This window comes from Vidua chalybeata, chromosome 2 (assembly GCF_026979565.1).
Source record: "Vidua chalybeata isolate OUT-0048 chromosome 2, bVidCha1 merged haplotype, whole genome shotgun sequence".
NCBI classification, from domain to species: domain Eukaryota; kingdom Metazoa; phylum Chordata; class Aves; order Passeriformes; family Viduidae; genus Vidua; species Vidua chalybeata.
In genome coordinates this window covers 116366374-116393618 of record NC_071531.1, presented here as the reverse complement: position 1 = coordinate 116393618, position 27245 = coordinate 116366374, and the positions used below count along the sequence as shown (strand labels likewise).

General features: G+C 44.2%; 1 protein-coding gene across 2 annotated transcripts in view; it reads right to left on the bottom strand.

The window, feature by feature from the left end:
- The window catches only part of C2CD3 (C2 domain containing 3 centriole elongation regulator), a 38162-nt gene that overhangs the window by 10390 nt on the left and 527 nt on the right, over positions 1–27245 (bottom strand). The window contains exons 2-27 of one of the 2 annotated variants that reach the window (XM_053935673.1): positions 26810–26967; positions 26047–26243; positions 25096–25313; positions 24388–24520; positions 23562–23690; positions 22242–22386; positions 21701–21855; positions 20813–21019; positions 20252–20364; positions 18589–18707; positions 17489–17611; positions 16301–16750; positions 15836–15987; positions 14253–14496; positions 13323–13506; positions 11790–11970; positions 10622–10794; positions 8929–9049; positions 7512–7780; positions 7060–7149; positions 5410–6030; positions 4326–4640; positions 3207–3345; positions 2494–2558; positions 1590–1795; positions 757–857 (exon numbers count right to left, since the gene is read on the bottom strand). In XM_053935673.1, coding sequence (XP_053791648.1) covers positions 757–857; positions 1590–1795; positions 2494–2558; positions 3207–3345; positions 4326–4640; positions 5410–6030; positions 7060–7149; positions 7512–7780; positions 8929–9049; positions 10622–10794; positions 11790–11970; positions 13323–13506; positions 14253–14496; positions 15836–15987; positions 16301–16750; positions 17489–17611; positions 18589–18707; positions 20252–20364; positions 20813–21019; positions 21701–21855; positions 22242–22386; positions 23562–23690; positions 24388–24520; positions 25096–25313; positions 26047–26243; positions 26810–26965 — 5006 coding nt within the window. In that variant the 5' untranslated portion in view covers positions 26966–26967. Of the gene's footprint in view, positions 1–756; positions 858–1589; positions 1796–2493; positions 2559–3206; positions 3346–4325; positions 4641–5409; positions 6031–7059; positions 7150–7511; positions 7781–8928; positions 9050–10621; positions 10795–11789; positions 11971–13322; positions 13507–14252; positions 14497–15835; positions 15988–16300; positions 16751–17488; positions 17612–18588; positions 18708–20251; positions 20365–20812; positions 21020–21700; positions 21856–22241; positions 22387–23561; positions 23691–24387; positions 24521–25095; positions 25314–26046; positions 26244–26809; positions 26968–27245 lie in introns of those variants that run through there. The other variant, XM_053935674.1, reaches the window with a different exon arrangement.

Genomic DNA, 27245 nt, shown 5'->3' with positions numbered 1-27245 from the left:
GAGCCACTGATGGATGAAACCAGTTCTTCCAAACGTGCACAGGAATGTCATTTACTGTATCAGATTTATACCAAAGTCAGGCTAATAGTGGGGCTGGTAGGGAGCTTTCCATGCCTGCTGACAGCTCCCAGGTTGTTCAGATCCCATAGTGGTAGCCCACAGTCCCTCTAAACTTCAAAGACACATACGGGAAGAGGATCACCTCTGTAGGCTAAATAAACTAAAATACTCTCACTCATTTGTAGGTACAGAAAGCAGGAATTACTGCAGGATATCTGACAGTCCTACTCCTGTAATATGCAATACTACAGCGTTTCACCAGCTGTCATTCACTGGCCACGGACAGAAATTAAGGCAAAATAAAGGGGATGCATCAGGAATACTCTATTCTAATTTACACTTACTAAAAATAAAACCAAATACAGACACAACCCTCATTCTTATCAGGGCCTGGAAAAACTACCTGCCAACTTTAACCATGGCACCGTTTAAATCCTTATTTACCAGGGTGAAAATGAAACAAATCAGGAAGTATCAATGACAAGGAAAAGAACACCTGGGCTGTGCCAAAAGGAACCTTCCCCAGGATTGCTACCTCCTGCACCTCTCTCTCACTGGGAAAGGGAATTTTTAAGCCCAAACACAGTGGATACAATTGGACAGGGTGTACCATTTTCCCAGTAGGGTCAATTGGCTTTAGAGACATATTTCTGAGACCTGAAAATAACCAAAAAGGTTGTCAACCTGTGGACTTACTGCTCTCGAGCAGGAACGCTGACTTCCTTTGACAAGGAATTCAACATCTGCTTGGACAAGTTTGCAGAATTACTAGGACATGCTGGAAAGCTGACCTTCACCTAGGATGAAAAGGAAAAAGGAACACTGTACATGAGTCTTTCACAATAAGAAAATAAGAGGAATTAAGGTATTATCCTGCTGATCTAACAAAACCTCAGGCTTTCTAAATAGCTTTAAATTTTCAAATGATTTCCCAAGCACTGAGCCAAGATACTGTTTCACAGCACTTTAATTTCAGACACTTTTGTTAACTCCCTCCATGCTATCAGAGAGTAAAGTGATGGAAAATAGGATAAAGGCTGCATTACATGTCTATAACACACCTGAGCATATCTGGGAAGTCTAGAGAATAAAGAAAAACCCAGAAAAAATGGCAAATATCGCAGAAAAACAGATTCCTGCCAAATTAGATGCTTCCTAACCAATGAAAAGTTGAACCTACTGTCTGTTTTTGAGCACCAGCTGTCACCCAAAGCAGCAAACAGAACTATGCCATGCTCCCAGACATCCAAATGCACAGAATATTCTCCTAAAAAAAAAATCCCACACAACCATGAAGCAACCACAAAGTGAAGTCAATGGGGATGCTCATGACTTGGTTGAGGTGGTGTAACTAGCATTGGTATGGAAACCTGGAGCAGAATTCCTAAGGAATTAGGTGATTTTGGTGCATTTAGGCAGACTGTTCCACGACAGTGCTGTGAATTGGTGGTGAATGTGCTCAGGAACCCAGAGTGCTGATTATTAGCAATCCAGTTAGGTGTGAGAGGGGAGGAAATGGAAGGACATACAGAAGAACTTTCCGGCTGGCTTCGGGCCCTGGCCTGCCTTTCTTCCTTGAGATGAGTTACATTCTGGAGAGGGGACACGGCCACTTTGATCTGCCCTCGGCACTGCCCGCTGAAGTCTGTGATGTTGTACCACCCACACACCAGCTGGAAGCCAGAGAGCAGAGGAGAAAGGTCCACGGATGCAAATCCTATCACTCGCTCCGCCTCTGGGGAGGAAGGACACAAAGCACACATACATTGATATGAATCATTTTCAGGGATGCTAAAACACAGCCCTTGAATTATGGCTTGGAAGTTGACCCGAGGTCCAGAACAATCCTGTCCAACAGAGGGATATAATTTGGATTACCTTGGTTACGTTCTGCTAAAAATGTCCCTGCAGAACAGTGAAAGCCCAGGGCAGTGAAAGCCCAGCCCAGAGGGATGGGCAGGAGAACCACTGTGCACACACAGTACTCTGGACACACAGGAAGTTTATTTTTGAAGCAAAAAGCAGGCAGCTGAATTTCAGTATGTAAAAAGAAAGAAATAAAAGTGTTTGGCTACAACTGGCCAACCAGACTTCAACCAACTGCAGCAACAACAAACAGCACATGAAGGAAGCAGTTAAGAATTTCCTTCACCAGGAAGACCCAACCTCTAAAGCACCATCAAAATAAAAACTGAGAGAATAAGGATGAAACAAATCTTGTAAGATAATTAATGGGAAAAGGAGGATGCTAAGGACCAGGAAATCAATAGGTATTTATCTCTAGCATTCTTCTTGTGCAAGGCAAAAGATGGCATTACAATTCTACTCTCCTATTCACTTGACAGAATTTATTTTCCTTGCATGAAATACAAGAAACCTAAGGAAGGGGATGCAGAAAACACACTCCTCTTAATACTGCACCACAGACTTTACCTGCTTTATGCCACACTTTGAAGACCAAGGTTTGCTGTGGATCCAGGAGAAGCTCTTTGGATAACCTGTTAGGAACAAAAACAATAACATTTTATGCAAAGCAGAAAAAACCAGTAAAATGCTTCTGAGGTTTCAATGCCACTTTATCTACCCAGACAAACCAGTTTCTTTCTGTACTGATGGGGGCAGGAACAAAACAAACCCCAAAATTACTGAGCCTCAAAGCATAACACATCTCTACATAGTTTGGGCTTCTGCTTATTCAAGAAGTATTTCCCTCTCCTCACTCTTGCTGTACATTTAAAAGATAGGACAAAGAAACCGTGAAGGAACAGAAATACAGTTTATTTCATGACTCAATAACACAGTGACAGCAAAGCACTGGGGTTATGGGTCAAAGCTGTCATGTTTGAAGTTCATTGCTGGAGATAAAAAAAAAATGTAAAAATGAAATGTTAAATGTAGAACAGTTTTTAAGTTGTTTGAAGGGATTCAGATGTTAGAAACACTGGAGGAGACACAAGATTGGATCACACAGGTTATTTCCTGAATACTGCCATGTATGACTTGGTCTGCTGAGGTTCCTTGAAGCAGTCAGTTAATCTTTTTTAATTTAAGTTCAGATATCCAGGTCTGAGCTAAAACTCCCCAAACCATACGTCCTTTTCCCACCTGGCCTGGCTGTCAGATCTGTGTGAATCCCCATCTCTCACCTTGCTTGCTGCTGGAAGTCCCATACTGGTGAGTCTGTATTTCCTATCACTGGAGTGGTCACTGGAGCATCTGCACCAGCAACAGCAAATGACACACAGCTGCTGGGGGCTGCTACTTCACGTTCTGTCAAGGGACTTCCTGAAATGATACAGAATTAAATACAGATTTTTTACTTAATAACAACAACAACAACGAAATCTGAAGGCAGTTCAGCAATTAAGACCACACAGCTGGCAAAGAAATCCAGCATCTAGAAAACACTCCTTTTCACTGGTGGAGCTCATAGCATATTTGCAATGGAAGAAAATATTACATAAACCTTTCACAGAGCAGAAAATGGACTCTTCAAGGGAGAAACAGAAAAACCATTTGCCCAAGATCATCTAAGAAATCAGAAGTAAAACTAAGAACAATCCAGGTCCTGAGGACCCTATTCCAGTGCTTGAGCTACTCTCCATGCTTCAAGACAGAAATATTTAAACATTTCTGCAATACTCAAAAGAAACATTTACAGCATCAAAAACTTTGCAATAACAAACAGAATTGCATCAGTTTTCCAAAGACTATGAATTCCAAAATATTCTAGAATGATTATAAAAATCCATCTGCAGGGCTCAGAATCTTTTAGAATTACATACCCTTAAATCATGGCTTGCATTTGACTCTTAGCTGTGTTATCAGGGCAAGAAAAGCTGAGTACAGTGAGCCAGCTTTACAAATTTATTATGTGCTAATTTGTAGGAGTCTGTGAGATAGGGGCATCTTGTGGTTTAGTTATTAATTCAATGCTTAACTTGGGAGTTTAGCTATTCAGACAGTGCTTAATTTCAGAATTCAGCTGTCACCTCTAACAGGTAACATCAAGTTATTTATCTTTTGGAGTTCATTCATGAAGATAGGCTGTGTAGTTCAGCCTCCTGCTTTCCCTGTACTTTGTACTCCCTGTACAAAGTGATTGGGGCTGCGACACCACAAAGCCAAGTTCAAACTCCGTCTCTGCCATTCACTGTGCTGGAGCAGGAACAGATCTCAGAAGAAAACAAAGAAACAGAAAACAAAGAAGGAAAAAAGAAAGGCAAGAAAGAAAGAAAAGAAAGGGTGTGTGTGCGAGATGTTACCTTTTAAACTTAGATGCATTGCTCTTTCCACAAGGATGTTGACAGGAACTGTGTTTTCCAGAAACATCACGTCCTCTTCCTGTGGTTCACCGTTGGTGATCCCTGAACCTGCAATATCCACTTGCTGTTTGTCAGAGCCCTGCTGGCTCAGAGCAGGGCTTCCCCCTGTGCCTTCATCCTCACTGTTGCTGCACTCCTCGGCACAGGGAAGTCTGGGCAGGGCAGTGGGAGTGGGAGAGGGAGCGAGGCTGACGTGAACACGCACAGCGGCTCCCGCCAGGTCTGCAGCATTGCATCTGAACAATGGATAAACGCCTGCAGGAGAATTACAAACAACCAGGAACTGAGCCAAAGGAAAAGCAGGAGCCTGGAGAACAGCTGCTACAGTTCATTGCTGCAGAGATCTCACATAAGCCCAGCAGAACAAATTTTGATTTTCAGTGTAATTTCTATGTGAGTTGCTATCCAAAATACATGCTTGGAAACATTAAAAACCACAACCAATCCCCCAAATTTGGTAGAGCTTCATTTTCCCCAGTAACTCAGATTAAAGCACATCAACTTCATGAAAGCCCTGGAACAATGACTCAGCATAATTTTATATACATATATGGAGAATACAAAATATACCCTGCATAAAAATTTGTTTTAACTCTTGTTCTTTCTCCCATTCCTGAGTGCATCTAAAAGAAGAGCCTATCAGTCCACAAAACTGATGAGTACCATGTAGATGACAGAAGCCATAAACTAAAACACAAGTTCCACCTCAGTGTGAGGAAGAACTTCTTTCCATGGAGGGGGCAGAGCCTTGGAGCAGCTGCCCAGGGAGGGCCTGGAGTCTCCAGCTCTGGAGACATCCCAAACCCACGTAGACACGTTCCTGTGCCAGCCAGGCAGGTGACCCTGCCTGAGCAGGGGGTGGCACTGGGTGATCTCCAGAGATGCATTCCAACCCCACCACCCTGGGATTCTGTGCAGGACAAAACAAAGCTGTGAACACTTTGTTTGAAGCGACTAGAGAAGGAACCACGTTAAACTGCCAACAAGAGGAATGAAATGTGACCCTGGTGTTTTAGGCACTCACCACTAACACTCAGTGTTCTCCTTGATCTCTCTGCTAACGCTGCCAGGTCGACGTAGGCAGATCCAATAAGACGATCTGTGTCAAGGGGTCTTTCCACCTCATGTTCCTTGCCATATGCCCACCACACCTGGATTTCTAACTTCTCCTCTCTGAAGAACCACAGCAGCCCCTGGCTCCTTCGGAGAGTCACCTTGCTGGGTTTCCTGAAGCTCACCGTAACGTTCTCTGCGTCGTCACTCAGTTTGGGCTGCTTGAGCCACGTCCAGGTGGCCTCCTGGTTGTACAGCTTGTACCTGAGGTAGCAGTAGGTGCTTTTGGGCAGGTGTGTCTGGCCGGCCAGCAGCACGCAGCGCAGCGGCAGCCACACCCTCGGCGTGGAGATGGTGACGGCCACCGGGCCGGCACTCTGCTCCCAGTCACTGCTCCCGCCCTCGCTGTCCTCCTGGAGCTCCTCGCCGCTCCAGCCCAGGAGCCTGGCAGCCTCCAAAACACGCTCCCTGTCGCCCTGACGGGCAAAGGCAACAGAGAGTTCCAGCCCTCCCACAACGGCCTGCACGGCGTTTGCGCGGCGCGGAGGCGTCGGCTCTTCAGAGAGGGTCACAGGGTACCAGCCTGAAATGCCTGCGGGAGGAAAGATCCTGTTAGACCTGTCCCAGCTTTCCAAAAATGTCCCTGGAGAACGGCCACCTCCCTGGCCATCAATCAGGGACCAGAACATCAAGGGTTTGTTTCTTGTTTGGAATTGTATTAAATAATTTCTAAACTGAAAGAGCAGCAAGTTACTGGCCTTCTAAAAACCTCAGCAGCAGTTCTGATCCCAAAGGATTTTCATTTCATTAACAACACCCATTTTACAAAGTAACTGTATCCCTGGGATATCAAATTATAAAATTATGTATTCTCATTTCTTTCCTACTCTCTTCCCATTAAAAACAACCTCAAAATTTTGGGCTGGTGAAAATGAGAACTTCACTGAAATTAAAGCAGAAATAACCAAGGCAATAATAGAAACATAATTATTACAAGGTTTAATAATCCCAAACTAATACTAGATAGAGGAAATCATTAGTGGACAGATATGTGAATAATTTCTTCACAGAAATGTCACAGAATATTCTGAAATGGAAGGGACCCAAAAAGACCACTGAGATTTCATACATAGTTAAAAAAAAAAAAAAAAAAGACTTAATCCTACTACTTTCTAATTATCTAAGAGTTTTATTTCCAGCTTTGACATCTGAAAAGCAGTCACTGGTCCTGCACTAAACATCGCAACTCATGGACTTAACATCCTTTTTGGACTTTCTATCTAGAAAATAAACAGCACTGAGTAAAGTCCTAAGGATTTTAGGTGCTGGTTTCAGCTGGCATGGAGTTAAATTTCTTCATAGTAGCTCCAGAATATTCATTCAGCCACTAAACATCCTACACCCTGAAAACAGATTTTCAAACAATAACCTTTATGTGACTTTCTTAATACAGGATTTTTACTGAATACATGGGGAACATCTGAAAGAAGTTTGGTCTAAAAAAACCCAGAAACTCTCCCCAAAACCAAAACAACCCCCCCCAAAACAGGAATGGAAATAATTTTAAGGCATTACAATAGCATTTACACAGAATGCCAGCAGCATAGCACTGCTGTGTTACCTGATCTTCTTGTCAGCAGGTCTCTGGTTGGAATCGTGACTGTCCCAAGAAGATAATCTCTGGATGTTCTGTCAGCCAATTTGTCAGTGGCTGGAAAAGAGATAATTTTGTAAATACACCCCACCGGTACGTAAGGTTTAGAAGTGATTGACTGGAGGACAGCTGGTAAGAGGAAATCTTCATCACTGGGAGTGTCAAAAACTCTTTGCACAAGGGGAACAATCTCCCCCAAAGACAACTTAGATAATTACATCTATTAGCAACTGCAGAGGTCCCTGCACAGGGCTCTGAGCAACCTGACCTGCTGGAAGGTGGTCTTGCTCATTGCAGGAGGGTTTTTGCAAGTCCCAACCCAAACAATTCCATTATTCTATGAGTATTTTTTCCCTACACTAAAATTAAGGGGACTTCTGCACCTGCATTCAATCCTTGCAATCGCCCACTGTCCTTACCTGACTTGGTGCTCTGATGGTAGATGGAGAAAAAAATACTGGCAGAGTGCAAGAGCTCCCCCAGAGAAGAGGCTTCTCCACTGCTTTTCTGAGTGACGAGATGACAGAGGAACTCCAGGTGCTGCTCAAACTCGGGGCAGAAGGAGCAGGGCACGGCTCGTGTGCTGCGCGTCTGCGCCCGGGGCAGGAAGGACGGGAGCACGCACACGTAGGTGTTCACTCCCACCCCAGCATAGTACTGGACAGAGGGGTTCTTCTGTGCCACAGCTCTTCATTCCACGTGGAAAAACAAAAAAAAAGGAAAGAAGGAAGAGAACGCAGATAATGCATCAGGAATCTAGGAACCAACATGCTTAAAACAGAGGTGGAAAGATGGGACTAACAGCGAACGTTCCGAGTCAAAAGGCATGTGTGTTCTGGCTGCATTTTCACCTTTTCTTTCCATCTGAACATACTAGGAACAGACATGAAATGGGGAGAGGAGTTCATCACTGGTGGCTGTGCTCTTATCTGTGCTTGAGAAAGTACTCAGCACCTTTATGGATACACTGTACTGCAGAATAACTTCCCACAGAACCTGCTCCAGAAAGAAGCCAAAGGCCAAGCCAAATTATTTTTACACATCAGAACTGACCAGCAAAGGGAGGTGAAATTAGCAAATGGAATAATTTACAAGTAAACCAGAGCCAGGCATTACTCAGGTCATACACCTGAAGGATGAGGGGTCTGAGGTCACTCCATTCCCTTGTTTTCTCCAAGCACCACACAACAGTGATCCTCACCTTTCAGGGTCTGCTTGAATTAAGATGGACCAGGGTCTCACAGCAACACTGAGAAAGGCTCTGGAATGACAGGAGCTATCCTTCTCTTGTGGAACTGACTCCCTCTATTCTAGCCCTTTCCTGACTCTGGAAAGTCACGTATTCAGGAACTATGTCCAGCTGATACCACACACTGGCAGCAGAAGCCTTAAGGTGGAAAGGAACATGTTTAATTTCCTAGACAGCTCATTGAGGTTTTCACAGTGAAATGCAAGAAAACAACCTCAGCTAGATTTTAAATAGCATCAGCAGCACCAGGATCCAATGCCAAAATAGGCACCATCTTATGTCAGCCCATTTTTGTATCAGACTTTGGTGCAAAAAAATGTGGAAATGTAGGAAAACACATCCTTCCAACCTGCATCCTTCTGCAGAACAAATGCTACCACCCTGTACTGCAGCTTCAGGGACCAGAATAACTGCTGATGGTCTTTTATGAAGCTATTTTCACTTTGGAGCAGGATCCACTTTGAATCTTGGTCTCTGCAGATGGAAAATTGGCCACTAAGAATTTGATCTAAACTCATGCCTCAGTCTGCTGCCTCCAGATAAAGCTGTTTTAAGTGAAAAGTTGTCCTTTTTGATTTAGGCTTTACCTGGCTGCTGCCTGCAAACCAGCTGCCCTGTGTATTCGTACAGAAAGTGACACAGCTTGAGCAGTTATTCCAGCTGCTGTTTTCATGGATCGCTGGTACCTCACACTCACATCGAGCAAACCTGGATTAAATGAAAGAAAGGGAGGAAAGAAATGCTCAGCCCTTAGTGCAAGTACATCCAACAGACTCAATGTTTAGCTATACTTATTAATACAAAGCTTACTCTATTAATGAGTATTTTTCTAAAAAAATAACTCCACTAATCCACTGGGATTGGAGGTGCAAGAGGCTTTGCTTCAGCCAGGGGTTACAGCTGGACCCAGGGAGAACAGCCGGACCCAGGGGGGAACAGCTGGACCCAGCGGGGAACAGATGGATCTGGGGGGAACAGCCGGATCCAGGGGGAACAGATGGATCCGGCGGGAACAGCCCGATCCAGGGGGGAACAGATGGATCCGGGGGGGAACAGCCCGATCCGGGGGGAACAGATGGATCCAGGGGGGAACAGAGGGAAACTCCGGGATCGCATCCTGCCAGCGCCACCGCCGGCCGCAGTGGCGCCCTCCTGTGGCCACCCCCCAGCACAGCAAACCTGGGGGCCTCAGTCTCGCCCTCCTGTGGCCACCCCCCAGCACAGCAAACCTGGGGGCCTCAGTGTCGCCCTCCTGTGGCCACCCCCCAGCACAGCAAGCCCGGCAGTGGCGCCCTCCTGTGGCCACCCCCCAGCACAGCAAGCCCGGCAGTGGCGCCCTCCTGTGGCCACCCCCCAGCACAGCAAGCCCGGCAGTGGCGCCCTCCTGTGGCCACCCCCCAGCACAGCAAGCCCGGCAGTGGCGCCCTCCTGTGGCCACCCCCCAGCACAGCAAGCCCGGCAGTGTCGCCCTCCTGTGACCACCCCCCAGCACAGCAAGCTCAGCAGTGGCGCCCTCCTGTGGCCACCCCCCAGCACAGCAAACCTGGGGGCCTCAGTGTCGCCCTCCTGTGGCCACCCCCCAGCACAGCAAACCTGGGGGCCTCAGTGTCGCCCTCCTGTGGCCACCACCCAGCACAGCAAGCTCGGCAGTGTCGCCCTCCTGTGGCCACCCCCAGCACAGCAAGCCCGGCAGTGGCGCCCTCCTGTGGCCACCCCCCAGCACAGCAAACCTGGGGACCGACTGAACTTTTTGAGAGTTTGAGTTTCCCATGTTTAATCACTGATTTTTTTTACTCATTATGATGTTAGTGAAAACTGGGAGGAAAACCACTACTGGTTGGTTTCAATTGCCAACACAAATCCATATTTTTATTTGCCCTGGAGGCAAACAGACTTTATTTTGACAGAATTTTACACAGAATCAGAACTGGTTTGGCTAGAAAAGATCCATAAAATCATGGAGTCCAACCATTCCTCCAGCACTCCAGCACTGCAAAGGCCACCACTCTCCCACATCCCCAAGTGTCACATCCACACAGCTGTTAAATCCTGCCAAGGATGGGGATTCCACCAGGGCCTGGGCAGCCTGTGCCAGGACTGGACAGCCCTTTGGGGGAAGATATTTTCCCTAATATCCAACCTAAACCTCCCTGGCACAACTTGAGTCTATTTCCTTTGTCCTTTGCTAACACACCATCAAACATTGTTGTGCTGCCCAGAGGTTTCCTCAGCTGAGCCTGGCTTTTCCACATGAAGGGAAAGCCCACAAGCCTTGCTCACCTGAAGACCGCAGATGAAATTCCTCTGAGGAGTCAGCCCGGGGGACCAAGGGAAGATTAAAAGTTTGGATCCCTATTTCTTCGCGGTGCTGCAGAGTCACCATGGCACAGAGCCGTGACAAAGGCAAGGCCCCTTTGGCAACCAGCTGGTCTCTGACATTTGGGTAATAATACCTGGCAGGACACAAAAAAACACCATCAACATTTCTCTCAAACTGCACAGAAATCAGCTCTGAGTGTCTTCAAAGCCTAATTAGCCTCCCCAGCTAAGGGAGAAAAATAAATGTATTTCCACTGAAGAAAAGAATCATTAAGTGCTTAAGCAGATGATGCTACAAATATATACTTGCACTAGTCCTAACAAGTCAACAAGCTGGAACTCCACTAAAAACTGGCATCCCAAAGAAAAACAAGAGAAGGATCTGGCACCAAATATTCTCTGCTCTTACTTCTCATTAATAAATGAAAATACCTCTCTTGCAGAACAGATTTGAGGTACCAGACTGTGAGGGTAAAAAATTACTCTAAACCTTTTCTTAGTGCATTACTTGGCTTCAGCTTCATCCTAAAACAAATTTTGGTGCTGTATCTTACGAACAACCCATAGTAATTCTTGTGTGACGTTGCAAATTTTAAAAAGCCTGACTTGTTTACTGCAGAATGAACAGATTATTATCCTTTTATAAGCTATTTGTCTTCATGGCTTCTGCTCTCCATTACTAATTAGCTTCAGTAGCCAAAGAAACATTTTGAATTTACAAAACACTTTATATTATTTCTCTTATACTCAGTAATTTGTATGAGGGAAAAGAGCAAATCCAGGACAATGAAATTATACTTTCAGGGTTCTATTAAGTAAAATTTAGATGTGTCAAGCATTTGAACTACTTTTAGATTGTTATGCTGATTAAAAGATGGAAGAAAGCAAACTAATAACACACACTTTTTAAGTTATAAAAGGAGTAATTAGGAGTCTTGGTGGGGAAAAAGGCTCACAGGTTTTAAGTGCAGATACTCATCATCAAATGTTGATGAGCTTACCTGTTTTTAGAGCTATTATTAAATAATATTATGAAATATCCATTCCAGAGCTGGAGATTTTTCAAAATCAGAGGTACCTCTACCAGTATTGCTGTGCTATCTACAAGGAATAGGACTTTGTTCTGTACCTGCACCAGACTTCAAACTGGATTCCTCCTCCTGCTGCTCCTGGTGCCATAAATGCACTGACCAGGAGCCTCTGGACTGGGACATCAGCAGGAGCCAACAGGGAATGATGATGTTCATCATTAAAAACGGGATCAGGAACACACAAAGTGGTAGCTGTTCTAAATGGCTTTAATGTGATACCTAGAAGTCAAGCAGAACTGGTTAAAAGTGGTTGCAATTGCAGCTTTTGAGCTTTTCCTACTTGCAATCCTCCAGGAGGTAGGACCCAGGGACAAGGAGTGAAATCCTCCTAGGACAAGGCTTGTTCTTCTGAGCTTCACTTCACAAAGCTCTGACAAGCAATCCATGCAGCCCCATGACCCTGTGAGCCACAGGCTGGGAACTACTGCTAAAAAGGCAGCACAGAAATCCCACAGGACTTACTATGGAACCATTTTACTGGCTGTCATTTTTCAGTGGGAACACGTTAGTGATGCAAAGCACTCAACACTATGTTCTTTCCTACAATTACAATTCCTTAAATATTCTTTTATAATCTGAAAAATTGTGGGTTTAGATTGGATATTGGAAAGAAATTCTTCCCAAAAGGAAGGTGAGGCCCTGGCACAGGCTGCCCAGAGAAGCTGTGGCTGCCCCTGGATCCCTGGAAGTGCCCAAGGCGAGGCTGGACAGGGCTTGGAGTACGCTGGGACAGTGGAAGGTGTCCCTGCCCATGGCAGGGGGTGGGAATGGATGGGATTTAAGGTCCCTTCCCACCCAAACCATTCTATGTTAATCTTAGTGATCTATACCAAGGAACTTTTCTGTTGGTGTATCCATGAAAACCACAGAATTGTTATGGTTGGAAAAGGCCTCTAAGATCCTCAAGTCCAACTGTTGACCCAGCCCTGCCACGGCCACGCAGTAAATCACGTATCCAAGTGCCACATCCAAACACTTTTTGAACATTTGAACACATTTCCAGAGATGGTGACTCTACCATTGCCCTGGGCAGCTGTGCCAGGGCTGATGAAGACTTTTCCCTAATATTCAACTTAAACCTCCCCTAGCATGACTTGGGGCCATTTCCTCTTGTCCTGTCCCTTGCTACCTGAGAGCAGAGCCTGATCCCTACCTGGCTGCACTCTCCTGTCAGGGAGTTGTGGAGAGCAAACCAAGCACCCTGAAAGGCTTGTGCATGTAAAGCCTTTGCTGAGTTTCACTGTGTACAATCTCTATTCCCTGCAGACCTATTCCTGCATCTTTGTCGGACCAGCTGGCACAGCCCTCTAGCACCTTTAACAGAAGGCACCATGTGAAGAGATTTGGAATTAAGTCTCTTTTTTCCACTGGGAACTTGCCACCAGCCTTAGACAAACAAGGCTCTGAATCCAGTGACACAGCCCAAGTCCAGTTTTTCCAAGAAAACAAGCGTTGGCTGCATGACAGCTCAGAAAAACATGCCTCCTCTTACTTAGGCAGAGAGAACACAACTGGATGATATTTAATTAAAGCAATGCTCTAAATAAGGGAAAATTAAAAAGCAAACTTACCGTCCTCATCCAATCCAGGTCCTTGCAGTGCACCACAGTCAGCCTCCTGAACTGGGAAATAGTACTGGATGTAGCAGTCAGCCTCTCCCCAGACCGTGGACTGTAAGGGAGTGAGTCCCTTCACACTCTCCACGTGGATCTCAAACACATGCTCCATCAGGTCTTCCCCTTCTGGCTCCAACTGCTAATAAAAAAAAAAGGGAAGCCACATGGAAAGGATGTCTTTAGGAAAGTGGGAACATTTCAACAAGCTGCCCAGGGAAGTGATGGAGTCGTACCTGGAGGTACTTAAAAGCCATGTGAATGTAACATTTGGGGACATGGTTTAATGGTGGCCTTGGCAGGGCTGGGTTAGTGGTTGGGTTCAATGAGCATAGAGGCCTTTTCCAATCTAAACAATTACATGTGATAAGGATCTAAGAAGCCTGAGATGGGGGACCGATAAATTACCTACTATTTTCCTCCTAAAGTTCACAGAAACATCTGAAAAGATGTTTTGAAAGTCTGAAAGAAAATTAATTTTTTTCTTGCAAAGTATATAAAATGCATAAAAGTTCCTACCTATCCAACTCCAAGGTAGTGGCAAAACCTCCACAATAAGGCTGTGAGAATTAAGATTTTCTGTAATTTTGCTGTTTTTTTTGTTTTTGTTATTACTGGACTTGTGAAGATAGAAACAGTGGATATGCAAGGCAATAAAAAGGGCAATAATGTCAAGACTGGTGAGAGCAAGCTGGTAAAAAAAAAAAGAGTATAAACAATATAATTCTGTGTACAGTTTGCAGAATATAACAAAATTGGCTACAGCTTGAGGAAGAGATTGGGGATCATTCATCTGTTGATGAACCCACTGGTAAATCCTTTTGACATGTTCTTAACAGCGAGAATGGGGTGTATGAGAATGAAATGGGGTGTATGAAGAGTAAATACCACTGTGGGTTTTGTAGCTGGGTGGTCCAGAGAGTGGGGAGGACGTGGTGTGGCTGGAGGTGCCATTCCTTCTCCAGTTTTGAGCCTCTGCAGTGCCACTATTTGATCAGCTGAGCCCATGGCCAGGGTGACCCTCAGGCGGCCGCTCGTGCTGCCGGTGAAAACGTCCATCACGGGCACGTGGCCATCCACGGCCACCACCGGGTACTGAGCCTGCAGGAGCAGGTGGGAAATCTTGGGATCCCTACAGAACGAACCCAAAACAAACAAAAAAGCCCCAGCATGAGCCATCTAAGTAGGACCAGGATCACACAGAACTCATTTTAGATGGGACTTTCAATGCTGATAAAAACTAATCTATCTCCGTTCCTCTGAAATTTGTCTTGCTTACATTCCGTCTTCACTCAGCAGAGATCCATGAGCTGCTGGGTGCAAGAAGCTATTTTCAGCAATGACAAAGGGCAATTTCCCAAAACCTAACAGCACCTTAATTATCAGCCAGTCTAGAGATCTGTGAACGAAGGGATGAGTGGGAACAAGACTCCCATTAACACCCTGTAGCCATATTATACTTTTATGAGGTAGTTACGTGCCTTTGGGCATGGAAGAAAAGAAGGAACAGGGACAGCCTCCCAGAAAGATGTAAAAATCTCCAATCATACACTGAAATTATCCAAGGCCAGGTTGGATGGGGCTTGGAGCAACTTGGTTGAGTGGAAGGTGCCCCTGCCCATGGCAGGGGCTGGCACTGGATGGGCTTTAAGGTCCCTCCCAAGCCAAACCACTCTGGGATTCTAAGATACACACAAATAAACTACAGTGGCTTACTAAAAAAAAATTATACAAATGACACAGTAATAACTAACAAAGTAGTGGCCACTCAGCTCCAGCACCACCTGATTTCCATATGTCACTAGGTCTGACCAAAATAAAAGGAATAAATCCTTTGCACTAGGAAGAATTTCTTCTGTCCAGTATTTCCAGCAATTTAAACTGTTTTAAGCAGGTATATTACTTAACTGAACAAGAAGTCAATAGATTAAACTCCAAAAGAACAAAGAACTCTGGAGAATCCTATCGGATAAGAGCACAATAGGTTTTGTGCTATAAAACCTATAGGATAAGAGCATGAAGGTTTTGGAGACTTTTTGATACCCAGGCTGTGCAAACCAACAGCATCCCTACAGGATCTCTGCATAATTAGGGGCAAACCCAATCAGTCACAATCTTGGGAAATCTCTGATGGAAAGCCACACTTCACTCTCCTGTGCAGTCACTTTGATTTCTTCTGGTTTTATTCCATCATAGGACCACAGGTTATGCAGGCACCAACCCTGATGCACCACAGTGACTTGATTTCTCACACTCTATCTGTACTTCTGGACAAGGACAGTGTAACTTACACCTTGCTCACTGTAGGAAAGGGTTATAGGAAGCTTGGCAGGGGAAAAATGCCTTTTGCTACGAAGTATAACTAAGAACCCTCCCACACCACCCCCACACAGCATCACTGACTTCTTTCTCTAAGCTTCAGCTAGGATACTTCCCAACCCAATAGAAAATGGGGAAAAAAACAAGTTTACTTGAATGACATGTAAAACTGATGCAGAGGGAGTTTCACTAATCCCAGCAATTTGTCACAGCCAGGGCCTCCCAGCTTGTTCCAAGCTTCAATAATCATTACATTGTTCTTCAGCTGCTCCAAGCGTTTGGAAGTCAATGAAAAAGGCATCACCTGGAAGGTTTAAAATCAGAATTAGTACACAGTGTTTGGAAGTCAATGAAAAAGGTATCACCTGGAAGGTCTAAAATCAGATTTAGTATACAGAATACACTGGAAAGTATTGGCTCAGCACACAGCATTCTGGTAAGTCTACTTTATTCCAGTCTACAGAATTGTGCTTTTTAGAGACAGAAGTTAAAAATGGAACGTGCATTCAATAGAGCCAAGCAGAGACGTTTCTATGTGTATATATAACTACGACAGGTGTTTGTCAGTGGGGAACACCACACTTGCAGCAGTGTGCAATGGAGAGCATGTGACTTGCCTGAGAAAAATTAAAGGCAGGCTGCGCTGTGCCCCAGACGACAGCGGATCTCGTTGCCTCCTCAGTGCTGAGCAGTTTGCAGTTTAAATACACATTGCAAGACGTGGGCAGCCCACAGCCTTCAGCAAGGAAGTCCTTTCCGTCAGGCACCATCAGGAGCACGTGCAGCAGTAACCCATCCTCCTCAGCTGGAGCTCTGCATGTCTCCGCGTCCCGGGCTGCGGCGGCCGGTGCAGGGCGCGGTGGCTGCGCGACGTCCCCGCCGCCCGCTCCTGGCCCCTGCCAGTCCTGGGGGCTCCGTGTGGAGCAGAGGGGGCTGGCTGCATCTACACCCGTCCTGCTGGGCTCCTGCAGTGCCAGCTGGGCACCGCTCAGGGCGTGAGCCGGGGCTGGGGGCCCGGCAGCGGCGCGGGCCAAGCCTCTGCTGCTGGCTGCAAGCTGCAGGGACACCTGCAAGGCAAGGCAGAGCTGGCCAGGTGAGCCCCTCCAGAAACAAGGGGTGCAACAGGCACTCAGCAAAACACAGCACACCTTCTGCTCCAGAACTCACCCCGAGGAATTATGCTGGTTGCAAGCTACAGCTTTTGCTGTTAAATAAACTACATGTGGCTTTAAGAAATAAAGTCCAGGCTGGAGTGCAAAACCACACAATTAGAGATGAATTATTGAATGGTCTGGGTTGCAAGGGACCTTAAAGCTCACCCCATTCTTAACCTTTCACCTGCTAATACAGAGAGCTGTTTATCCTCAGAACTGTCCAATCTTTCAAACTGTTAGTGCTTCTCATTCAGAAGCTGAGCAAGCTGGTAGAAACTTTGCCTGGAGAAGATAATCCCTGAAGTGACAAGGACAGAGAAGACCAGGCCTCCATGGCAGGAGAGACCTCAGCTCATGCCACATGTGAAGAAGAATCCAAAGCTCCAAGCCCTGAATATGTGCCACTCAAAATCTGCCTGTAGAGTGGTTTCTGTATTCAAGTCCCAGCTTATTGACAACATTCCTAGACATGCAGGAGTTTCAAAATAATTCTCCAAAACCCTAATGGTTCATGTTATTTTATACTGGTCTTGCAAACCTTTGTATCTGAGACGTGGTAAATTGAAACAAAAGAGAGAAAAGAGGAGTTAAAAATAAGAGTGTGCAGCCAAAATTAGTAACAATTCAAGCCTGAGATGGTAAAACACATACCTTTAGTGGCCCAACTTGTGTGTGATCTCCCTCTTTTTCCACGGGTATATCCCAGCTGACACTGAGAAGTTCAGCCTCAATCACCCTGCGGAGCTGAAGCGCTGCTGAGCCAATGGCCACAGCCTGAGGGGAGGCAAAGAGTTAATTTTGCAAGATTTCTATCAGATTTAAAGAATTTTTGTGGAAAAAAAAGCTTTCTGGGAAGCCATGAGCAGCCATAGACTCTCCCACTCCCACCATCAGTTGTAGCAACAGGAATTTGGGAAATCTTCTTTACTTCCAATTTCAAGTCTCACTAGAACAGTAAGACAAATTTTCCTGGAACCTACTGCAAACAATTCCAGATTAATGCAAAAATTGAATAACCTAAATCCTAGTAAATGAGCACAATTTCCATACTGAAAGATGCAATTTACTCCCCCATTAAAAGAAAGGCAGATATCCTTGGTGTTGATTAAAATAACATAAGCTGAGTTAACCCCTCTCACCGTCTTCATCACAGGCAGATGGTTATGGAAATAATCTTATCAGATAGAAATATACCTTTCCCCCCCAAAATGCACAATTTACAGCTGTTTTTCAAAGCTCACATTACTTCCCTTACGCTGCGCAGGGTAAAGCTATAAAGTGCAGCCACATGAACTCATTCTACACTGCTAAAGGAGCTGTGTCCTCATTGAAGGATATACTGTTTATAACTGATCCAATGTGCTCAAACAACAAGAGAGCAGTCTTGAAGATGAGGGAAGTACAATTTTTTTTTGCTTGCCATTCTCAATCTCAGAAAGTCCTTTAATGAAGTGACAGGAGTGACAAGCCTGGAACAGTGAAGGGTCCTGGCCCCAAGAATGCCAGAGCTCCAGCATTTGGACACCTCTCTCAGGGATGCACAGGGTGGGACTGGGCCAGGGGTTGGACTCAGTGATCCTGTGGGTCCCTCAGAGTATTCTGTGATTCTGTGAAGACTGAACAGAAATCAGTGTAATGCCATTTCCCCTCCTAATACCTGACTGTCTGCACTGAGTGTCTGTGGGAAATGGAAATGCAAAGAATTCCTTTGCTTTTCACTACACAAAGAAGGAACAACCTCTAGTAAATACCTTTTTCTGTGTGCTTTTTCTCATGTAGATTTTAAAAGCCAGGTCAGAGCCCCACCAGTGCTCAATCATTGTTCCCCCGAACCACACAGGGAACACAGACTGCTGCTGGAATTTCACCACTGGAAGGAAGAGAGGAGAACAAATATCCAAAATTACCTGATATAAATAAACTTTCCCCTGTAGAGTGCTCTGTCACAAACACAATCATTTAATTCTGCATCGTTTATTAACACCAAGGCCAAAGAAGACTGGTTTTCATTTTTGAAGGCCAGCAAACAGCAAGAGGTCAGCAGGACAAAATTAAGATTATGAATTTTAAAATAATAAATAAATTATGAAATACATTAATGTAAACCAACACGATAACAGTATTTAAAGATTTCAGGTGACACCAAGTCTCTGCCATTCCACCATGCAGTAAGGCCTGCCCTTCCTCATTGGGAGAAGCCTGCCTCATTTTAACTAACAGGGTTCAAGAGGGTTCTTGAGGGAGTCAAAGCTGAGCTGCAAGAAAAATCACAGCTTCAGGAGAACAGAAGTATCTGAAAGCAGAGACAGAATGAATTCACATTCAGTCTGGAAAGGAGTACCAGAAGTACAATAACAGTGCTCACAAAGGATAAGGAAGTATTCTTGTGATGACAAAAATGCAGGTTACACACACGTAAGGAAATTTCCAAATGGATGCCCTGCTCTTCCCCACCTTGTCTGGGATGGCTGTGGAATCTTCCTCATTAGGTATATTTAGTAAATGACATAAAGGACTCTCAGGAAGGATAATGCTACAGTGGATTGACATGAAATCTTCTTCAAATTATTTTCAGTCCAATCTATTTTTCTAGGTCCCAAAGAGCTGGACTCTACACAAGGCAAAGGGCAGGAGGATGGATGAGTTTTGGATTACAAAGGTTGTATTACAAAGGTTCAGAAGAAACAGATGTTTTTTCTGGCCACAAATGGAGAATATTCAAGAGAACTCAAAATCTCTCAAGTGCGCCACTGCAAAGCCAATGAATGACCACATGGGAGAGACATTTGAAAGTCACCCTTTTTGGCATTCCAATTTCTGGGAAGACTGGGCAGGGAGCATCTTGCTCATCCAGCATTCTGTTCTCAGTGGGAACAGAAACAGAAATTGTTCTCAGGGATACAAACACAAATGACTCTCAGTACAAAGATTAATTTCTGCTGATTTGAGCACAGGACTGAAGATCCCTCGGATCCAGCAGATTATGTGAGCCATTGGAGATACTACATGACATACTTCAACATCTGGGAAATTATTTATTTGGCTATAAGTATCTCTGACATTTCTAAAAGTACTTGATCATCCTCCCACTATTGCAGAAAAAATACTGGCTTTATGTTCAAATGAAGGAATGGGCTTACTAACTTGTTCTTTCCTTAGGAAAAGAAATTTGAAAATCCCAGTAAAAATACTTCCTGGAAGGAAAAAAAAAAAAATCAAAAAATCCTTTTGGCTTCCTTCTCCCTGAGAGGATCATTCCCCCACCTGCAGCACGGCAACTCTGGGGACAGAGGTGCCACTAATCATACTGTGATTTTCAGGCAGCAAAGGAAATATGAGGAAAACACTACTAAATAATTTCTAAGAGATGGAGTCAACAAAACTACATCTAAGGGGGAAAAATGATGCTCTTACCATCATCTGTGATTTTACTTGAGGCTACTCGAATTGCTTCTGTTGCTATGGAGACCAGTCCTTTTCCATCCTTGGAGACTCTCACAGGAAAGTGGTACTCCACAAAGAAGGTGCTGTGAATAAAAAAAGTGGAAGGGTGACCACAATCCATCAAGAATCTGACGTGAGTCATGAAACTGAACACAGCAGGCAAGTTCCAGATTCACAGCTAACACTTTTTTTAGGATAACTGAAACACCTATTCTATGAATTCCTTCCACAGATCACATATATGCCAGATTCTCCTCCAATAAACCCCCTTTTGTTTTCAGTGTACTGCCAGGCACAAAGTACATCTGCACCTCCCCAAAACCCTGGGAAAGGCACAGCCTGAAGTGAGCCCACATCAGGATAAATCAGTCACACCTCTAACTTTCCCAAGTTCATGGGATACAATTTCCTCAGAGGAGCAGAGGCCCCAGAAGCCTGGAGAGCTTGGGGAAGCTGCACTAGACAGGAGAGCTCAGGGAAATCTCCCCTGAAGGCACAGTAAACCAACCAGGAAGAAACAATCCCCCTTACCACTTATGAACAGACATAGGCCGTGGAGGTTTCCCCAGTAAACCTTTCCTCCTGGGGGAGATCTGGATGCTCTCAGGAGGGATTTTCAAGCTCTCTATGGTGACTCTGGCCAGGTGTATTTGCTGCAGCAATGCCAACCTGTCTGCACCCAAGGATGTGAGAAGAGCTGTTTCTCTGTGGTCTTCTGGAGGAGCAGTGGGAGAGCAGCTGGAGACACAAAACTGAGGTTCAGGACTGCAGAAACATTCTTGACATAACCACATGAAGGGAGAATTGTAACTTGGTGGGATGTTGCTTAAAAACCGCCCAATGTTCACTAAAATATACATTTTTTACATATTTTTACAACAAATTTGGTGGTCTCTGTAATTCTCTGTAACAAAAATCTTACAGTATCTGGGGTCCATAACTGAAAAAAAAAAACCAACCCAGAAAGTGCATGTTCCACACTGCTGATTTGAAAACATCTTATCCTAACTCTTCAAAAAGAAAAGCTTCATTTAATGCCATGTACAAAAGCAGGGAGATGATACAGTTATACACAAGGACAAGTCTCTGCTGCAGAGGAAAAGTAACAGGATTTTTGCCATAGTTTAAAATCTCATTTGTGTAATTTGCAAGACTTGAATTGCAAATGATTTTGTGTTGGTTCCTCTGGGGATATGAATTTTACCTGCTGTAGAAACAGCAGTGTTAGTCAGAAAAATAATCAGAAATAATTGTTTGGAGCTGAAACAGAAAAAAATTGGTCACAAAACCTTTACATTAACTGTATTGTAAAAGTTAAGCTTAATAACTGGATCTTTAGGGACACTTTTATTGGTTCCATACGAAAAAAAGGGAGTACAATTTAGATGAGGTCAGAACAAAAGTCACTGATGTAACTACCTGGGTTTAGTTTCTGTCACATTCGGATCAAAGGCATGAAAATCCTTCTGTGGACTCACTGGACCCGCTTTTTTGAGAGTTTCTGTCTTGGATGCTTTTTTTGAGGATTTAACATCATCATCACTGAGGAAATTGCTCAAACTGGAATCAGATTTCTAAAGCAGAAATAATGCACATAAATAAGAAGTTAATTGTCATTGTACAGAGAATTCCATAATGGTCACAATACATAAATGGAAAACAACTTGTGCAATTAAACAATTAAAATGGTGTCAAAATTTCAGGGATTGAAAAAACAAAACGTCTCCCTGGACAGCCTCAACCACAGCAATTTCCAAACTCGATGCTTGACTGTAGTCATAACAATATTCTTTTAATAATATTAATTTTAAGCAATGTACACATGTACTCACAAGCATCTGTATCATACTTAGTGCTTATTCAGCTTTAAAATACTGACATCTGTAGTTTTTCTGATCGTGCAAACTTCCATTGTTCTGCACATTAGGGAAGGCACGTTTTCCTTTGGACCTGTACTTACAGGAGTTGCGTAGAAAAGCTTCTCCAGCAGACTCTGGTCATAATGGGGGTCACCGAGTTCGCTGTCATACACCTCACTGCCAAGGGAGAGAGAATCCCACAGGGATCCTGTTCGATCCCAAAACTGCCCCGGAGAGAAATCAGCGCTACGGATACAAGAGAGAGAGAGACACCTCAGCGCTCCAGGTTCTGCAGTCAGACTCTAAGGCATGTGGACAATACTGCCTATTTCATCCTGGCTTTGGACCACGCTGGCTCCAGCCAGGGGCAAGCTGTGCTCACACAGCACGGCTGTGAGCCAGCCAGAAGGGTTGCCTCGGGACAACACCTCTGCCCCAGCAGGAAAGCAGTGCGTGTCAAGTGCGGGACAGCTCGGGTCAGAACAGATCTCTGGAGACCACTCAGTCCAAACCCTGCTCACAGGGAAGGGATGCAAACAGAAAGTTCTCCAGTTGGATTCTGGGTGTCCTGAAAGCTGCAGATTCCACAGCCTCTTTGGGCAACCGACTGCAGATCTTGATGATTTTCATCGTAAAATATACCCATGAATATCAACCTCTAATTTTTACCCTTCAGTACTTTATAACTTCTGGAATGCTTTAAGATACCAGTAATACCTAAGGACAGTTTACTTTAATTAAAAAAACCTCCAAGCTATACCTGAGTAGGTGCAAATGCAAGTATCTTTAAATACAAGCTGGGGTTAGTTTGGTTTAAGGGTTTCCTCTGTGCTGTGAGTTTAAAATCATTTTATGATCTGCAACACTACAGTGTTATCCACTGATAAACCACAGTGAAAAAGTAAGTGCAAGGCACAAGAAACATGAACCATAAATTCTGAACCATATCTGACACAGAAGCTGTGTGTTCAGGGTGCAGATGTGGACACAAAGGAAGTATCATTTATGCTCCTGCTACACAAAATGAGAGGAAAAGGTCCATTTAATATCTGGAGAAAGATTAAAAATAGCTATAGTTTAATAAACAGAGTGTTTCCTCTTCCAAGAAACATGACACTTCTTTTATGTATTTACTTTATGTAATATTTGAGGCCACAACACTTACAACTATTAGATAACTCAGTTTTAAGAAAGATCGTGGTTAATCTTTCTGACAATCTTTCTGTCACTTTCACACCAAGTGACTTGGAGCTATCCAGGACATCAAGCATTAAAGCTGAGCTATAAAGCACCTCCATCACTTGCACAGGAGTCACTGGTGACATTCCCAAAAATGTGGACAACTTGAAGGGTCAGGAGACATTTTTCAAAATGATCAGATCAAGACAATTTTGCAGAAGCCTCCAGTGCATCACACTCACCTGCCCAACAGTAACTGGATTGCTCTTTCTTCAGAGTTTAGGTCAAGCTGCTGACCTGAAACTTCAGATCCAAAGTGATGGAGATCTTCAGGAGTGGGCACAAAACTGGACTTCAAGCCTTTTGGGCTCCTGGGTAACAGCAATGGAAGCAGAGACAGCAGAAAAAGGGAAAATAAAGACGTTAAAGCATGCTCAAGATTAATCCATTAACTGGACTATCATTTTTTTCTGTGAAGTCCAAAATAATCCACTTTAACACAAATACAAATAATTTGGGCAGAAAGAAATGAAATTGAGATTGCAATAGCATCACTGACTGTCAAAGACAATTACATTGCTTTCTGGTTACCACAGAACAACAGGCAATATTCACATTTTTCCAGAGGAAAACCAAGAAATCTAAGTTTCTTTTCTCCGAAGAAAAAAAAAATGCATTTAGGTCATCAATTACTTACACTTCTCTGAAAAACTGTTCCTTGTGATGCAGTGCCATTTCACTTGCACTGTCATGCACTACTCTTATTCCCTACCAACATGTAATATTTCCTTGGCAAATAACTTAGAACTAAATACAAATATACTAAGAAATGAAATTAAAATCAAACACTTAAATCAAGACTTACTACATGAAGATTAAAATGAATTCACAAAATTTGGGCATTTATTCACAGGTAGAAATTAACCTCACATTTGAATGATGTGCTGCTTTCACCCTAAATAAATCCTAAAACACATCCTATGAATCTCAGTATCTACAGTCTTCTGGATAAAGCCTCAAAATTTATGGTTTGGAGCTTGAATCTCACTTCCCCCAGTCCAAACTCACTTTGTTGGTGCTTTAAAATCATCTTTCCCTATAAAATCAGATATTTTATTCAGTTCAATCTCCATGTCTGGGCTGGACTTCATTGCAGAAACAACCATGGCATCACGGAGTTTACTGCCTTGATCCAAGAGAGCTGGGAAACAAGCAGAAGTATTACATTTCAGCACTCAAATGCATTTTAAAAGCAATGTGTAGACACAATCAATGTGTCAGCTACAGTCAAGAAACTTGTCTTCTGCTGTTAAAAAGAAATCTTGACTCACTGGGGATTAAATGTGGTTTATACACCAGAAAACAGCTCAGCTGGGAGTGAGGGAGAGTGATCCTCCATCGGTCTCCCACTCCACTGCACAGGGAATTTCTCTGCACACACAGGGTCAGGTACTGGAAGGGCATTATCAGGATACAGAAGCAGAACTGATTTAGGGAAGAGCAGTTTGCCACTTCAAGATGTCTAATTTTTGTTCTTTTCTGTAAATATGGAACTCTAAAGACAGCACATACGGAAACGTGCCCTACTCCAAAGCTTATTTCAACCCAGCCCAGGCAACAGTGGGTTTGAAGAGAAGGCCTTTTTGGCATAATGCAGCAAGAGGGTGTGAAGTCTGTCTTTCCCTTCAGAAAACCTCATCTCCAGACAGGCAGACGAAACACCACCAAGAGCTGTTTGCAGTGAAATCTGAAAGATGAAGGCAGCTGCACACAAACCTGACAGCAGGTCTTTTGTAGCCGGGCTGTGCACGGAGAGCACCCGTGTGCTCCTCCTGGGAAGCGCTTTGGGGTCGGTGCTGCTGGGAAACCACAGGGGCTGACTGGCAGGATCCATTTTCAAGTGCTCATCTGGCAAAATCACATGGTGACGAGAAGCAGAAAAGGTGTCCTTCATGTTTTCACAGTTCTCTTGGTAGAGCAAACCGTCCTTTCCTCTAGGGAAAAATTAAACTTTATTTCAGTGACAGCTCGAGAGGGTGGGTAAAGGGATTCAGAGATCTGCAAATTCTCCCTTCAGGACATGCTCCAACAGGAAACATGACATTTATTTTAATGATTCCTCACCTGCCACTGAGACCATCAGAAACTGACCCAAGCTGCAAGTAAGTTTTTTTTAAAAAAAGCTTTTTAAAAGATCTTTTTCACAAGAGCATGTTGTGACAGGACAAGGGGGAACAGATTCCCACTGCCAGAGGGAATTAGGTTTAGATTAGCTATCAGGAGAAAGTTCTTTGCTGAGCACGGAGAGACTCTGGCACAGGTTACCCAGAGAGGTCATGGCTGCCTCATCCGTGTCCAAGGCCAGGTTGGATAGGGATTGAAGAAGCCTGGGATAGTGGAAGGTGTTCTGGCAGCAGGGCTGAAATGAGATGAGCCTTAAGATCCCTTCCAACCCAAATTATTCAGTGATTCGATGATTTGAGGCACCTCTTGTGTGAACTTGCATGACTTGAACTAAGTCAACCTAAGAAGCAAATTTCTATCAGGCAAGAAATTGTCCCTGTCACCTCGGAAACCCTCAACATCCTGGATTTCATATAAAATGGATGTTTGAAAAGATCAAGCATCCCATAACTCACAAGTGTACTGCCACTGCTTAAAAATTCTGTGTCAACTGCAAAATAAGCCACAGTTTTGTCATGAGAGAAAAAAAAAACAAACGGGTACCTAGGAGATGTGGCTTTGCTGTTGTCAACAGAGTCCTGTTCAACAGTCACCTCTGTGTGCCTGGGCTGCTGGGACGGAGCAGGGAGCTGGGACTTGCTGCTCCCCTGGGCAGCAGCAGCACCTGAACCTCCTTGTGTGGCTGGCACACAGCTGCTGGTGTCATACAGCTCTGGCAGGGGTTCCAGAACCAGTGAGACCTGGAAGACAAGATGTGGAAATATTACTTTGTTCTCTTCCTAACTAAGTGCAGTAAACACTGCATTCAGCTTCACCTGTTGTGCAATGGAAAACTGCTGCTTTTCTACATGAAGTAATATTTACATTACACAGCTATGTCACATATTTACAACTACTTGTTTCTTGTTCCATGCTTTCAAATCCAGTCAACTGCCTTTCATAATCAATTCTCCAGAGCCAGGGCTGCAAGACAGAATTTTCTTAATTCCAGATGTCAAATCTTCTATTATCAGCCCAGTGAAGTGTAAGAATATCCATAAAATATCCATTTTAAATCTACTGTTAACAGTCACTCTCGGTGTAGAGTTGACCACATGTTCCTCATTAAGCTCAACTACCCCACATCCCTCTGAACAAAACAAAGTCAACACCACCAGTATTTGTTTTTTTCATTTGTTACCTTAGCTCAGAAATGCCCTAGACAGAGAGCAAGCCTGCAGTGTGCCATGTACAGCTTGGCCCTGCACCTGATGACACCAGTGTCACAGCACATAATTTATGACAATGAGCAAAGACATCAAGATACCTGCAGCTCTCCAAGTTTATCCGACGTAGGTGACACCACAGCAAAAGACCCTTTGATGGGATGGCTGGGAGAGAGCTGGGACAGCTTAGTGATCTGTGCTCTGCCAAGGAGGAGGTGGTCAAGCTTGGTTAGAACCTCCAGGACCAGAACACCCATATCTGCAAAAATCAGGAACATCTTCAGGCCAGTCCCATGCTCACAACTGACACTTTTTGGCCAAAATGACAGCAATGCCAGAGATTTACGTTATGTCAGTCCCATGGTCACAACTGACACTTTTTGGCCAAAATGACAGCAATGCCAGAGATTTACGTTATGTCAGTCCCATGGTCACAACTGACACTTTTTGGCCAAAATGACAGCAATGCCAGAGATTTACGTTATGTCAGTCCCATGGTCACAACTGACACTTTTTGGCCAAAATGACAGCAATGCC